At 44.8% G+C, this 16,126-nt stretch overlaps 1 protein-coding gene across 1 annotated transcript in view; it reads right to left on the bottom strand.

The window, feature by feature from the left end:
- SLC26A7 (solute carrier family 26 member 7) overlaps positions 1-15,524 on the bottom strand; it is a 102,515-nt gene extending 86,991 nt beyond the window's left edge. Inside the window, exons 1-5 of the mRNA XM_069728980.1 lie at positions 15,296-15,524; positions 4,110-4,220; positions 3,808-3,977; positions 892-1,056; positions 545-697 (exon numbers count right to left, since the gene is read on the bottom strand). Coding sequence (XP_069585081.1) covers positions 545-697; positions 892-1,056; positions 3,808-3,977; positions 4,110-4,220; positions 15,296-15,497 — 801 coding nt within the window. The 5' untranslated portion in view covers positions 15,498-15,524. The remainder of the gene's footprint in view (positions 1-544; positions 698-891; positions 1,057-3,807; positions 3,978-4,109; positions 4,221-15,295) is intronic.
- Positions 15,525-16,126: the final 602 nt, after the last annotated feature.

The raw sequence follows: 16,126 nt of genomic DNA, 5'->3' as shown, positions 1-16,126 counted from the left end.
TTTAATTCTTTATTTTACACATTAATATGGATCCGATACTGATTCCCGATACCACAAAAGTATCGGAACTCGGTATCGGAATTCCGATACCGCAAGTATCGGCCGATACCCGATACTTGCGGTATCGGAATGCTCAACACTACTCACGATCAAAGCTGTAGCGGATTGTGAAATATAGAGCCTGAAAGTTCAAAACATGCCAAGCACTGCTCATATAGGAGGGTGGTAGCTCACTCTTGCACAGGGACCCACCAGAGGATTCTGCTGTTCTCCTGTGGGTCAGTCCAAGCCTATGGCCAAATCATAGAGGGGGTTTCTTATGTTTTTTAAGTAACCTAATACTGTATTTAAAAGGGGTTATCTTCATTACACAACACCTTTAACCCTTTCATTACCCCACACCATTCACTACAGCAGCCCACTAGGAACATTAGATATCAAGGACAAAATGTATTAACCTCTAAACCACGAGAGGCCCTCCAAAAGCATAAAAGGTGCAGAATGCATCAGTGTTTCAGTTAGCAATCCCCCTGTTAGAACTCACCAGTGCCAAGTCAATGGGGATCACAAATCTGATTTTACTTTTGTACTTTTCATTAAGTTCTTTTGTCAGAATCAGCACCACAAGGGAGAGAAGGGATAAAAGCAAAGCTCCGATATTGACCAGATGGATGTTTTTAAAAACATAGATATAAATCTATAAAAAAAATATAGAAAGGAACCTAAATATTACAAAGAAATTAAACAAAATGTAATAATATTAACATAATACAAGTAGTGCGTTCCCACAAGCAGCACAGGAGGCGAGTGTGTGCTGAGTTCTGCAGGACATATTGGATGTGTCAGGCACCCTGGAGCCACTAGGCCCTTATAATACTGCATGATACTCACATAAAACATTCCTAAAGGTCCAGAGATGTAGGGCATCTTCATTCCTAGAAGGAACTTTACTTGTGACGTCACCACATGAGTCGCTGCACCTGTTGTCATTGCACTAACTACAGGTTCAGACAATAGGATGGTGGTACAGCCCAAATTCAACAGAAACATGGATACCTGTTATAGAAACAGCAATGAGGACATTTTTTGTCATCTTGGTTTAACTTCTGTATAAGGATCCCACTTCACATGTTTAATGAGGTTGTTCTATCTGACAAGAATGAGGTTGAAGGAAATGAAAATGTGGCCGCTCTCTATAGATTAGCATGGGAGTGTGCTCAGTCACTCACTTCTCCATATGCTGTGGAAATGGGAGTAATTGCAATTAAAGGGGATGTTCTATACCCCATTCTCATGCTCCACAGAAGATAGTTGCAAACTTCTGTCTGCGCTATGGAAAAAAAATGCAAGAAAAAGACCGCGAGATCATGTTTATTCTTCTTATGAATTCTGTTGGGGAAAAAAATGAACAATTTATTAATCGGGGTTATTCATTGTGCACAACGAGGTGAGGTCAATCAGCGAGCAGCACTCAGCATGGAGATTATAAAGCTTGCTGTGCCAGTAACAATTACCAGTCCAAGTCACAGGGCCCACCGGAGAAGCCTACAGTACTCCGATGCGCCAGTCCGACCTGTCACATTAATGTCTCATCAACAGCAGAAATCCACGCGTCAGCCTTGAATACTTGCATTTCTGCTATGGATCCTCTTGTTCAATACACATCAGATTGCCTGCAATGTGTCACCATATCCTAACACGTCTCTGTCCCATACCATAGTGATCCAAGTCATAGGAGATGTCCAGAGTGGTCAATTCCATAAATATGGACCATAGCAAGAAAGTAACATAAATAGAACAAATGTGTTCCAAAAATATATCAATTATTGTATTACCTATATACTGTAAGAGTGTAGATTGGTTTCAGCAGTCACAGTTCTAACCCTAAATGTCCTTCATTCTGTGCTTTGTCCTTTATATTTATCTAATCAGCCCCTGATTAGATCAACCTGCACTTATTAACTCTATTACATCCAGTGTGCCAAACATCTAGCTCTGCGCCTTATAGGCCCCGATTCATCAAAGCAATTTCTTCAGAATTCTGGTGTAAATTGCAGGGTGAAGTCACTAAATTTTGGCTCAATTTTTGCTACTTTTGGTGTTTTCACGCCAGTTTCTCTGAGGCTGGGGAGAGATGGGAGCCCAATGGGGATTTGACGCAACAGCTTGTCTAATTCTTGACAAATGTGGTATTCCTTACTCTAAAATCTTCATCCAGGACAGGCTGACTTCAACACACCACCTTTCCAAGACCAGTGAGAAAATCGCCAATCTTAATAAATTGGGGCTATAGTTCATACTAACGATGTCGACGGAATAAAGTGATCCATGCAAAAATAGATTGATGATAATGTTAAGCAATCATTTCAAGGATTTCTGGTTAAAAATCTCTTTTATGACCTTGTTGATATAGTTGTATGACTGCTTTTTTTGTGACGCTAGTCACTACTCACAAATGAGCCGTGAGGTTGGGTAGTCTAGAGATCCAAGATCGAAAGCCATGAGGGTACGACATAGACAGAGGGGTGAGACAAAGGTGTAGTCAGGACACAGTCTGAGGTAAGAATTCTAAGAAGGTAGCGGATCACAACAAAAGGGCTAGGCAAACGGATGGTCAAGGCAAATCCAAGGTCGAGCAGCAAAGATAAGAATGCAAGACTATGAGGACACAGCAAACACACACCACTTGAGCAAAGCTACAATCGTTAGCAATCTAAGGCAGAGAGCTGGTAAAATAGCCAGGTAATTACTCTGGACAAGAGACATATGCATGAAGCCCCGCCACACCCTTGTCGTGATTGGAAGGCTAAACTGTCACTCAAGACACTGACAGCTCAGAACGCCTCCAAATCCGATTGGATGGCTGAACTGTCAGTCACCATACTGACAGCTCAGCACGCCCCTGTCCTTGATTGGACGGCAAAACTGTAATTCACTGCGTCAAGAAACACTGATAGGAGGAATCGTGACACTTTTCTTAGGCAAATAGCCTCTTCACAGAGGAAAAGGACTGGGCCTCTAGCGCCTATTGGATGTAGCAATCTTAAAAGTGAATCCTGGCCTTTAAATGACCCTTGCCACATGACTTAGGATAAAGAGCCAAACCAAAAACTCCATTTTCAGACACGTGTTTTGGGGTGTTTGTGTTTTTTATTGTGAAACAAGTTGTATTTTTCATTATGATGTGCTTCACGTTTTTAATATTTACATTTTATTATATTTTTAGTAATATTAGTATTAGCATTATTATTATAAATTATTTATTTTTATTGTTATAAAATTAATATCTCTGGAGAGGAAATAAAAACAAGACAGTTCCACTCTTTTTATGTTGCTTATATCATGTAATATAAATAACATATTAACTTTTCAGGTTTTTACGATCACCTCTCGGTTATTTTGCCCAATAAAAGCATGTTTTATGGAAACAGATTAAATTTTGTGTCAGAACCATAATTAATATTGCGTCAGTCTGTGGATTAGTTATATTTTTCTATTTCTACTATTTTGGGTTACATATAATATTTTGATTAACTTTTGTACATTTATGGAGAGAGGCAGCAATATGCCATGTTCATCTAGTGGATCAACCAATTGACCACAAAGAACCAGCGGCTCCACTAAACTTTTTTTTTCAAATGCTACATGGTTAGCCGATTATAGTCGAGAAAGCAAATGGCTACGCTCTTTCTATAGCCCGAAGATATTTTAGGGGTCACTGGCTGAGTCAGCATCCCTATGTTACAGTAGCATGACATGTATGACAAATAACTACAAATGATATATGAACATCTATGAGAATGTTACTTGGATGACTCCGCCGAGAAACGTCACCGCTGCCGCGACTCCTATTCTTTGCATGTCAAAGTCAGATAAGCCCAGATCGCCCAGCGAGGTATTGGTGACATTGCTGCTGTTTAGTGGAACCAGTCGCTCAACGGCCGCACAAGATATCAGGGAGGTGATAGCAAAAGTCCCTGCAATACAAGCAGAACGTGAGACTGACTTATTAGAAGTATATAGTAGTGTAGTAGAATTACGATAACGACTGGGGAAGGGGTCATTTAAAAAATTGTTGGGTTTTTTGTTGTTTTTTTGTTTGTTATTACCTGTTATAACATGGCGACTCATCCCAAAAATGGCATATATCAACGGGGCGAAGAAAGACCCATACAAACCAAAAACAGGGTGAACTGATGACATCACTGCAAAGGCAAGACCTGCAGGTAAGAAGAAAATGTATAATGACTATGGAAAGGGATCTGTAAGGTCATGAAAACAGTGACAAATGCTTAAACTGGACTTTCAACAAACTTTTCACCAATCAATAGCACAAGCAAATTTATGGAACTTGGAAATGTATCCCATCAGAGGAATCTGCTTCTTTTCCCAAGTAAGGGCTGCTTCTTCTTCTTCTCCTCCCCTCCATGTTTCCTAGACTTGCCATCCACTCTGAAAAAAAAAACAGCTCAACGCTGTCTTGCTCAAGACAAGATGGAATACCATCACAGTTACACATCCTATTATACTAAGGAGAAGAGATGTGTGAGAGCAGAGAGATAAATCATTTGAAGGGTGACACCTAAAAAATTGCGATGAGCTTTCTAATAAGTATTTTGCCTCACTCCAGAGCTGGATCCCATCTACACTGCTCAGAACTTCAGTATAATTTCCTGTGTGGTAGAAAGGAAATTAGAGCATGAAGCCATCTCTGTGTGTAAATGAGATATCACAGCAGCAAGTCTTATCCCACCAGCTCAGAGTTAATTGCAAATTGAGAGATAGAGCCTTGAAAGGGGAGAAGCCATATAATGAAAAGTTATAGAGTAACTCCTTATATATACACTCAGGAGGACCACTTATTATGAAAAGTTAGTTGACAGTATGGTTGCTCTTGGAATATGGATTTTGCTGCAGATTTATCTTGTATTTCACACATGCTACACTGAAGAGAGAGAAATGTCCCATCGAATCCGGAATAGAAATTGACATGTCTTGGTCTTGACCAAGCAAATAAAGATCACAGCATGTGAAACATCTTGTTCAATTGCACGGTACTGATCTGCTGGGAATACACATAAATTCTCGTGTGGATTGACTCCATGGCAGCCCACGGGGGAATTACAATAGTTATAACAAGGAAACATATCAGAAACAAGATATTATTCACGTTCTACACCAGGGGTGTCAAACTGCATTTCTCGAGGGCTGCAAACAGGTCATGTTTTCAGGATTTCCTTGTACTGCACAGGTGATAATTTAATCACCAACTCATTATTTGTGTAGGTGATTAAATTATCATCACCTGTGCAGTACAAGGAAATCCTGAAAACATGACCTGTTTGCAGCCCTCAAGGAATGCAGTTTGACACCCCTGTTCTACACCACAGTAGCATTGATGTCATCAGGGGGGAACATGGCAGATGGTCCACCTCCTCGCACCCAATTACCACTACTTTTCCTGGCGAGCCATCCCTGCCCTGCACAAACATGTTGCTGACCAAATCAAGTGTGCACTGTGCAAAGCCATCAGTGGCAAGGTCCACATAACCACCGATACATCGACCAGTAAGCACTGACAGGGATGTTACATCTCCCTAACTGCCCACTGGGTAAATGTAGTGGCAGCTGGGGCACCGGCGGAAGTCTTCTAGCTCATATCCCACCATCACCTAGTATTGCTGGACGTTTATCTGTCCAGGTTTCCTCCTCCTCCTACTCTGTTTCCTCCACCGCCTCCTCATTCTGTCACAGTGTAAGCAGCTGGCGGGATGCAGTGATGCATGAGAGGAAGAGCAAGGGTTAACAATTTAATTGAACAAAAACAGTACTCCTCGCAGGGAGATAAACAGTTAAATTGCAAATGCAAGGAAAGAATAAAGGTGAATAGCAAAAATAGCAACAGTTCATTCATTAAACTTATCGTGTCTATGGTTTCCTCAGCCGCAAATGTTCCGATGAGGGCAGTAGCCCTTATAGCTGTCGAAGAAATGTCCTCAAGGGGGGTCCAAGGTTAGCGATCCATCTTCTCGCGGCAGCGGTCGGTCTCCGGTACCTTCCGCTGAGCCCCTAGTCCATAAGCTGGTGCAGCCAATGCAACAATAGCTGCAGCAATCCAGGGGTTAAAAGAAGGCTGTGGTATGCTGTCTGCTGCAGTCCATCACAGTGCAGGTACTTCGGTCCTGAGCACTGCTCACCTTGCTGCTCGACTGCTGACGGCGGGAAAACCACTGCACCATTTTGCGCTTTTCTCCCAGCTTCCGGCCGGGTTCACTGTCTCAACACGCCCCCACTGCCTGGGTCATGGGGCCTGTCCGGTCCCCTATTCAAGGTAACCGGTTGTTACAGTGATGTTGCCTTCCCTTCGGGGAGGGTGATATCATGCTTGGAGGCAAGGAGGATTGTCTTTACCAGGTAAGCATCTACATTCAACACATTCTGACTCGAGGCCAGAAGGGGGAGCTCTGAACCCGTATTCAGGGGAGCTTCCCCAACTTTATGCATTCTGGCCCAGAGGAGGAGCTAAGGAGTCTGTTAGAGGGAGAGATAGGAGAAGGATGTCTGGAACAGACAGTGGGGCCGAGCAGCCACGTGGAAGCTGCAGCCCCTGGAAAAAGAAGAGATAACCTGAAGGGTTGGATTGTAGTTGAGCTTGAGAGGGAAGAAGCACAGTGGAGGAAGAGTCTCAGCAGGGGAACGGCAACCTGACACGCTCAGAGCCAGAGCGGAGAAACCGAGCAGCGGGAGCCCGAGGTCGTGTTGTTCTCCAGGACGCACGGCAGAACCGGAGGGCAAAGGACTGTATGTTTATTGCCCACACCAAGTCTGAGGTGAAGCAGTAAACTGAAGAGCCCAGGTTGTGATAGAGACCCTATAAAACAGCTCACACTGCCCACCGTGCAGACATCTGTCTCAGGACAGGAGAGAGGGGACTTTGCCAGCAAGCTACAAGCTGCAGGGACCTCGACAACTAGCGCAAGTAGGAAAGGCTTATGAACCTCACCTGGGAGAGGGATCCTCTATTGCCTCCAAGCCAGCCGGACCACAGCTACCCCTGCAAACCTGTGTCCTGGTTCTTTACTATACCATCCACCACACTATCTGTACCAAATACCACGGGAACCCTAGGGACCCCGCTTCACCTCTGGGAAGCGTCACCATCTTGCTGCATAACATCACCACAGAGGACCCCTTTAAGCAGCGTCGGTCCCTACTGACCGAAAACCACAGGTGGAGTCACGAACATAGACTTTTCAAATCCCCTTTAAGACCTTTCCCTTTAATTGGGCGCCCAGGGCCACGGACCAGGCCGCAGCCACCGTGACATCCCCTTTAAGTACTGGACCAGGTATCGAGTACCCCACGGCCCTGGCAGGCGACTCAGTGGAGTCTCAGCTGCAGCACACACAGGCGAGTCGCACTGCCAAACAATACTACTTTACCACCAATGAGTGGGCCTCCATGCAGGACGTGTGTGCCGTGTTGTGCTGCTTTGAATATTCCACCTATATGGCCATAATCAGCGTTACTATATCACTTATATGCCTGCTGGAAAAAAAACAATTCAGGCCATGATGGAAGAGGTGATGGCTCAGGAGGAGCAAAGCTAATTCACACCGTTATCCCGTTATCAGACGTCCACACATGGCTTGGAGGGTTAAGGTACCGTCACATTACGCGACGCTGCAGCGATATAGGCAACGATGCCGATCGCTGCAGCGTCGCTGTTTAGTCGTTGTGTGGTCGCTGGAGAGCTGTCACACAGACAGCTCTCCAGCGACCAACGATGCCGAAGTCCCCTGGTAACCAGGGTAAACATCGGGTTACTAAGCGCAGGGCCGCGCTTAGTAACCCGATGTTTACCCTGGTTACCATTGTAAATGTAAAAAAAACCAAACAGTACATACTGCTGTGCTTTACGGCTGGCCGGCGCTCACAGTCAGTGCGGAAAGCTGACAGCGAGGGGACAGACACCGGAATGTAAGTATGTACTGTTTGGTTTTTTTTACATTTACAATTGTAACCAGGGTAAACATCGGGTTACTAAGCGCGGCCCTGCGCTTAGTAACCCGATGTTTACCCTGGTTACCAGTGAAGACATCGCTGAATCGGTGTCACACACGCCGATTCAGCGATGTCTGCGGGAGATCCAGCGACGAAATAAAGTTCTGGCCTTTCTGCTCCGACCAACGATGTCACAGCAGGATCCAGATCGCTGCTGCGTGTCAAACACAACGATATCGCTATCAAGGACGCTGCAATGTCACGGATCGCTAGCGATATCGTTGTTAAGTTGTTCAGTGTGAAGGTACCTTTACTGTACCAACAGCGGCCAGATATCCAACTGTACATCCAGCGGACTGTTTCGGAGGATGAGGAGGAGGATAAACAATCGTGCTCACAGCATGGTGGCACTCAGAACAGGTCACAGGCAACACTGGAGCTTGGCAGGGGGATAAGAGTACCCAGGTAATATACCTCCTATCGAGGTCAGCTTTTCATTGTCTCTGGGCAGCCTGTAACACATGAGCCAATACATGCTGCAGTGCCTGCGGAATGACTGCAAATTACCCGTATTGTTACCAATGCAGATTACTAGGTGGCCACCCTGATGGATTCTTGCTACAAGGACAATTTACCATCATTACTTCTGTCACTGGAGAGGGATCGCAAAATGCATGAATACAAGCGCACACTGGTACAAAAACTACTGATGGCTTTCCCTCTTGACATTGGGGGCTCAGTGGAACTACACGACAGAGTCGGAGGAGGAAGTTACCAACATAGCTGGGGCACCACCAGCACCACAGAAGGCAGGGTTAGCATGGTTGAAGTGTGGCAAAACTTTATGAGCGTGCCACAACTTCTGGCACCACCAGCTAATATGGTCCATATTACCAGGAGACAACATTACAACAACAAGGTGAAAGACTACCTGTCCACACGTCTCCACGTCCTAGCTGATGGGTCTGGGTCCATTTATGATATGTCTCCAAATTGGACAAATGGACTAAGCTTGCTCTTTATGCCTTGGAGGTGCTGGCCTGCCCTGTGGCAAGTGTACTGCGGGGACGTGTGCTTAGCGTGGCAGGGGGTGTCATCACACACAGACCTGTCCATATCCAACATGGGGAATCTAACTAGAACCAAACTTTTTACTGCATGTTTGTTAACTTTTTACTGCATGTTTGTTGACGAAAACGAACATCTACTGGTTCGCTCATCTCTAGTAATAATCCCAAGTGTCCCTGTAGCCAGACTAGTATTGGAACGCCATAACTCATCCTTGCATGTCACTGGAATTAGACCCACAGTGTAAGGATTTCGGACTGTCCTGGTGTCTGTTTGCCCTGATTCAAGATGGAGTCTTGGATCTCGCCCGGTCATGGAACTTCCTGTCTGTCCTGACTATTTAAGTCCGGGTCTTGTGTTCACCTGTGCCTGAGTATTTTGTGCTGCTGGCTCTTGAGCATCTGCCTGTTTTGGTCGTCGGGCCAATGGATTCCCTGTGCAGCTATGGTGGATTCAGGGGCAGGAGGAAATTTTATGGACTTAACATTTGCCCGGGAACATGGCATACGGACCCAGCAGAGAGCCTCCCCGGTAACTATGGAAATGGTGGATGGCTCCCCTCTAGTCTCTGGACCAGTAGATCAAGAGACTGTACTTCTGAAAGTCTTCATAGACCCTGATCATCAGGAAATGCTGTCATTTATGTTGATCTCTTCACCACATTTATCTTTAATTTTAGGGATTCCATGGCTGCAGTCACAAAATCCTATTATCAACTGGGAGACCAAGGAAATCACTTTCCCATCAAAGAGACACCGGTAACAGGCCAAGTGAGTCCTCGAGATATGAAATGTGCCACTGAGGTATCTACTCTACCATCTGTGTATTGTGAATTTTCGGACATTTGTGAGAAGAAGATGGCAGACCAGCTTCCTCCTCACAGACCGTATGATTGTCCCATTGAGCTGCTTCTGGGGGCCGCTATTCCTTTTAAGAATGTTTACCCACTTGCAGCTCCGGAGCTGAAGGCTTTAAAGGAATACATCGATGAGAATTTGGCTAAGGGTTTAATTCGCCCCTCCTCATCACCGGCAAGAGCACCCATCTTTTTCGTTAAGAAGAAGGATGGAACTCTTAGACCTTGTATCGATTATCGGGAGCTCAATAAGGTGACCATTCGGAATCGCTACCCATTACCATTGATCCCTGAACTGCTGGAAAGAGTGCGACAGGCCAAGATCTTCTCCAAGTTAGATCTTCGGGGAACATATAATTTAATTAGGATCCTCTCTGGAGATGAATGGAAGACTGCATTTAGATGTCGGTATGGGCATTTTGAATCTCTGGTGATGCCTTTTGGTCTCTGCAATGCTCTGGCAACCTTCCAACATCTGGCTAATGATATTTTCAGAGATCTATTGGACCATTTTGTCGTGATCTATCTGGATGACATCTTAATTTTTTCTGACTCTTTGCAGGAACATCAGGAGCATGTGAAGACCGTACTGAGGCGTCTAAAGGAGAATCACCTTTAATTAAGCCTGAGAAATGCGAATTCCATCGCACAGAGATTCAGTTCCTGGGGTATGTCATCTCGCCACAGGGGCTTAACATGGAGGCAAGTAAGATCCAGGCTATTCTTGATTGGCCCGCACCTAAAAATGTCAACGAGGTACAGCGTTTCATCGGATTCGCAAATTTCTATAGACGTTTCATTCGTAATTTCTCTGAAATTGTGCGACCCATTACACAGCTAACTAAGAAGGAAAAGACTTTCTTGTGGTGCGCACAGGCTCAGGAAGCTTTTGATTGTCTTAAATCCCGGTTTACATCTGTACCTGTAGTAATTCACCCAAACCCAGCACTTCCTTTCATCGTAGAAGTGGACGCTTCGGACTGTGCTCTGGGGGCCATCCTCTCACAAAGAACAGGAGAGAAAAGCTTGTTACATCCATGTGCTTTTTTTCCCACAGACTCTCCACTGCAGAAAAGAAGATGTGGGAGATAATTAGCTTCTTGCCATTATCGCTGCATTTAAGGAATGGAGACATCATCTGCAGGGGGCAACACAACAAGTTATTATGCTCACGGATCATCGCAACCTGGAGTTCCTTAGATCTGCAAGATGTCTTTCTCCACGGCAGGCTCGTTGGAGTCTATTTTTGAATCAATTTAATTTTGTCATTTCGTACCACCCAGGTTCACGTAATGGGAAAGCGGATGCTTTGTCCCGAATCCATGCCACGGATTCCATACCTGGGACCCTGTCTAAGACCGTCCTGTCTGATGCCAACTTTTTCGGAGTCATTCAGAATAAGGACTTATGGAAGACCATTAAGGAGGCCTACGACGCAGACCCATTTCTCGCCAACCCAACTGCTGATGTGAACTTGGTTCTCAGCAACAGTATGTGGGTCTGGGATCAACCTTTATACGTTCCAGAGGCCGTAAAGCTGCAGGTCCTCAAGTTTGTCCATGATTCGAAGTTGGCGGGTCATCGGGGGTACAGAAGACACAGGAGTTTCTGAGCCTTTTTTTGGTGGCCTACCTGTCTGAAGGACGTGAAGAGTTATGTTCTCTCTTGTGAGGTATGTGCATGTTTCAAGACTCCTCGTGTAATACCTACTGGACTGCTTCAACCACTACCTGTCCCCTCTCGTCCTTGGGGGTCTATTTCAATGGACTTTAGAGTTGGAGTTGAATTGCCCACCTCTGGGGGAAAAAATTCTATTCTGGTGGTTGTAGATAGCCCACTTCATTCCCTGCAATGGTCTTCCTTCAGCCAAGGAGACGGCGGATCTGGTCATCCAGAATATGTTTCGGCTGCATGGAGTTCCGGACGAAGTCATCTCAGATCGGGGAGTGCAGTTTACATCCAAGTTCTAGAAAGGATTCTGTAATTCGCTTGGTGTTAATGTTTGTCTGTACTCTGCATACCATCCTCAGACTAATGGGCAGACAGAACGGACGAATCAGACTCTGGAACAGTATCTTCGATGTTATATCAACCATTCTCAGGATGACTGGTTGGAGATGCTCCCGCTCGCAGAATTCTGTTATAACAACTCTCAGAGTTCTTCTACTAAGGTAAGACCTTTCTTTGCCAACCTAAGTTATCATCCAAGTATTCTTCCCAGATCCCCGATCAACGCACCGGTGCCTGCAGTTCATGAGAGATTGGCGGCAATGAGACAGAATCTGGAAACCCTGAAGGAATCACTGTCTACTGCACAAGAGAGATATAAGAGATCTGCCGACAGTTTTCGGAAGCCTGCACCTATGTTCAAGGTAGGGGACTCTGTGTGGTTATCTACTAAAAATTTGAGATTGAACATTCCATCACAGAAACTCGGACAAAAGTTCATCTGCCCATTCAAAATCTCTGGGATCGTGAGTTCCGTTGTCTGTCATCTGAAGTTGCCAAGAACCTTGAAGGTACACCCTGTGTTTCATGTCTCCCTGTTAAAACTGGTGTCTCCAAATACATTTCAGGGTCGGATTACACCTCCTCCTCAGCCTGTGTTAGTAGACGGACAAGAACAGTTTGTGGTAGAGAAGATTCTGGACTCAAGGATCCGCAGGAATCAACTGCAGTACTTCATCAAATGGCAAGGATATCTGTCTGAGGAGAACTCTTGGGAGACGGTGGGCAATATCTGTGCTCCTCAAAATATCACTCTGTTCCATCAGAAATTTCCTGACAAGCCTGGTCCTGGATCGTCCTGAGGCCACTTCTGAGGTGGGAGTAATGTAAGGATTCCGGACTTTCCTGGTGTCTGTTTGCCCTGATCCAAGATGGAGTCTTGGATCTCGCCCTGTCATGGAACTTCCTGTCTGTCCTGACTATTTAAGTCCGAGTCTTGTGTTCACCTGTGCCTGAGTATTTTGTGCTGCTGGCTCTTGAGCATCTGCCTGTTTGCTGGTTAACTCCAAGAAAGATCTACTCATCTACTACACTTAGATAGCGCTCTCCCTCTTTCTCCCCTCGTCCTCTATTTTCCAGGGCGCCATTCACATGACGCATCATCTGTGAACAATTGGTCTTCTACTAACAAGTACTGTGCGCACGTGTGAGCAAGTTTTGCTGGATTTCATCATTTAAGTACTGTGTGCATTCGCACTAATAACCTTATTGGATTTCCTCGTTAAGTGTCTTGTTTGCTTCCACATCATTTCCTTGCTGGACTGGTTCACATTAGAGGTCGCGCCCCGCTACTCTGTTTGCTGTGATTTTCTATATAGAGCTGAGGACCTCGTTACAATTTCAGAAATATCTGTTCTGTTTTTGAGTAAATACATCTTTTGTTGCAACTTTGCTTTCAGACTGGCTTTATCCCATGCTATCAGATTCCGTAGTACCCATATAATTGTTACACACAGCAGTGTGGTTGACAAACTATTGTTTTGTCGTTCCCCTTCACCTCCTCCGTACCCTCCCTGCTCACGCTGGTTAGTTAATCACGCTGCTGTGGGCATGATACCTTCAAAGTGCAAGGATTTGTGACTGCGGTTTGGGTATAGGTGAAATTAAACTTTAGCTTTGCAGTAAATACATGATTACAAATGTTGTTAGGAGGCTGATACAACTAACATATTATAGGGGTTAATCTTGCTGTCAGGTTCCAGTTAAGTTGCCAGATCCATTGCCAGATTTCCCAATATAAATTGCCTACATAATTAGATAAATATCTTGGATCTGATGAGGCTGGTGTACTTAATCTGAAAATCCATGTCAAAACGGCTATATAATCCTTTGTGAGAGATTAAACTCCATCTCCCCTCACCTAGCCTGAGTGACAGCTCCTCAGTGTCCCTCCTCTCTGCTGAGATCTCACACTGCTCAGTATAAGCTGTCAGGCTGGATGAGTGGAGATGGGATACACTTGGACTCATGAGTTACTTCATTTTATAACTGGATTCATACATTACTTGTTTTAATATCAGGATTAGGTCAGTTTAATGTGTTTGTTTTTCTCTTATAGAACATATACCCATTGTAGTCTTTGTGGATATTGACACCTCTGTTTTGGGGGGTTTTGTTGGGGTTTTTTGCGGATTGAGCATTTGCAAAAAAATAACGGAGATATGATTTTGATCCAAACCTCTATTCAATATCTTCCATGCTAGTCTAAGGGTTGGGGAATACCTCGGATAGCAGACAGATGCACCCTACTGCTTCCCACTGACAGATTAATAGGAGAAACTTGGAAACCTGCATCAAGTTGTTTTTTTTTATGGAGATGATACACTGATGGCGAAAACTGATCCAATACACTGATGAAAACTGGACCATTTTTTATGTACGCATAAAAAAACTCACATGTGAAACAAGCCTGATATAGACATTCTGACATGGATTTTCACAGTAAGCACACCGGCCTCATCAGGTCTAATATTTATTTTGTAATATGTGCAATTATACTGTGAGATATGCTGACAAATCCACTTTAATTAAAATGAAAAAAATGTATATATTCGATGTCCACTTCTGTATGCCCAATGTTTAGTGTTTAGGAGCAATTTAAAGGGAACCGGTCACCAAGTTTTTGCTATGTAATTGAGAGCAGCATAAAGTAGTTGCAGAGACCCTGATTCCAGTGTGCATCACGTACTGGGCTGCTTGCTGTAGTTTTAATAACATTATTATTTCATTAGTAGATTATCACTAGAAAACTAGTAAACCTGCTGCCAGGCCCTCACCAGTAATTGTTTGTTTTCTGCCTATGCACAGTGTATGCAGGAAGTTGCCAATCAGTGGTATGGGCGGGGTTATACAGGGTTCAGCATTCAGAGAACTGATAGATCTGCATCAGTGAAACGTTATTTCATCAAAATGACAACAAGCAGCCCAGTAAGTGACACATCGCTGGAATCAGGGTCTCTGCCTCTACATCATGCTGCTGTCAGATGAGGTAACAAAAATCTGGTGACAGATGTGGGAGGAATGTACTAAAGTACGATTGACACCTATGCTCTCAGAAGAGACAAGTGACAGAGTGCAGAGATCTCCCCCAGGGCTCCATCCCCCAATCATAAAATGAAATATATGATCAATCAAATGTGTATTCGCATTACGATTGGCGTACCATGCTGTATGGTCTCATAAGTCTGCTTCACAGACAATGAATTGAGCAGTAATGCCCATGAGGGACCACCACTCCGTTCAGATGGGGTACTAAGGATCTCTGTTCTCGTGATTGGGACCACCACACAATCATAAGTTTGTAATTTTGTTGCAAGCCCTTTAATACACAAATTCTGATAGATAAATGGGTTTTCTTACCTTGCGCTACCTGCTGGACCGTCAGCATCATCCCCGAGATGAGGTCCGGAATAAAGCTGTCCTGCAGTTTGTACCCGGGAGCCCACTCCAGTATGGGGACTCTTCTCAGCCACCATCGTCGCACCTCCGAGGAGCTGATCCTAGATAATCGCTCCCATAGTGTTCGCAGGTAACTTTTCCTGCCTGCTTTCTCGCCCGCCATCTCTCCGGTCGTGCGAATAGATGTGTGCAGTACCGTCCCCAGCTCCCTGCACTCTGCGTCCTGACAGCAGGAGCTGCTGAAGTACCCAGTGACATTTCCGTATTTGCATGTGTAAGTGTCCTGAACACATTGTGCACTGACTGTAACCGAGCTCTGTGGGAAGACTGACTGCAAGCACCGGACATTATAATACTTTACTAGGTAGTAGATCCTGTTCTTCATGGTGTAGACAGGTTTTGTAACACCAGCTACATGGATACAGCGTCTCAGTTACATATCCTCAGCAGAGGAGCCCTCTGATTATTAATGGGTCCCGTTATGTGGCAGATTTTTGAATGAAAATAACAGACACATAACAGAACCCAGATTAACTCCATAACAATCAATGCTGCCCCCTTAATTCTATCACCAATCTTTACACAATTTCTACTGAGTACGCCGATACCCCATATGTGGGGGAAAACTACTTTTGAGGCACAGTGCAAAGCTCAGAAGGGAAGAGGCGCCATATTGGAGTTCAGATATTGCTGGAATGGTGTGAGGGTGCCATGCCACATTGGCAGAGCCCCTGAGGTGCCAGAACAGTGGAAACCCCCAATAAGTGACATCATTTTAAAAACTGCACCCTC

Source organism: Ranitomeya imitator, chromosome 6 (genome assembly GCF_032444005.1).
Source record: "Ranitomeya imitator isolate aRanImi1 chromosome 6, aRanImi1.pri, whole genome shotgun sequence".
In the NCBI taxonomy this organism is placed as follows: domain Eukaryota; kingdom Metazoa; phylum Chordata; class Amphibia; order Anura; family Dendrobatidae; genus Ranitomeya; species Ranitomeya imitator.
Note: the sequence above shows the minus strand (reverse complement) of the source record. Positions and strands in the feature narration are given on the sequence as shown.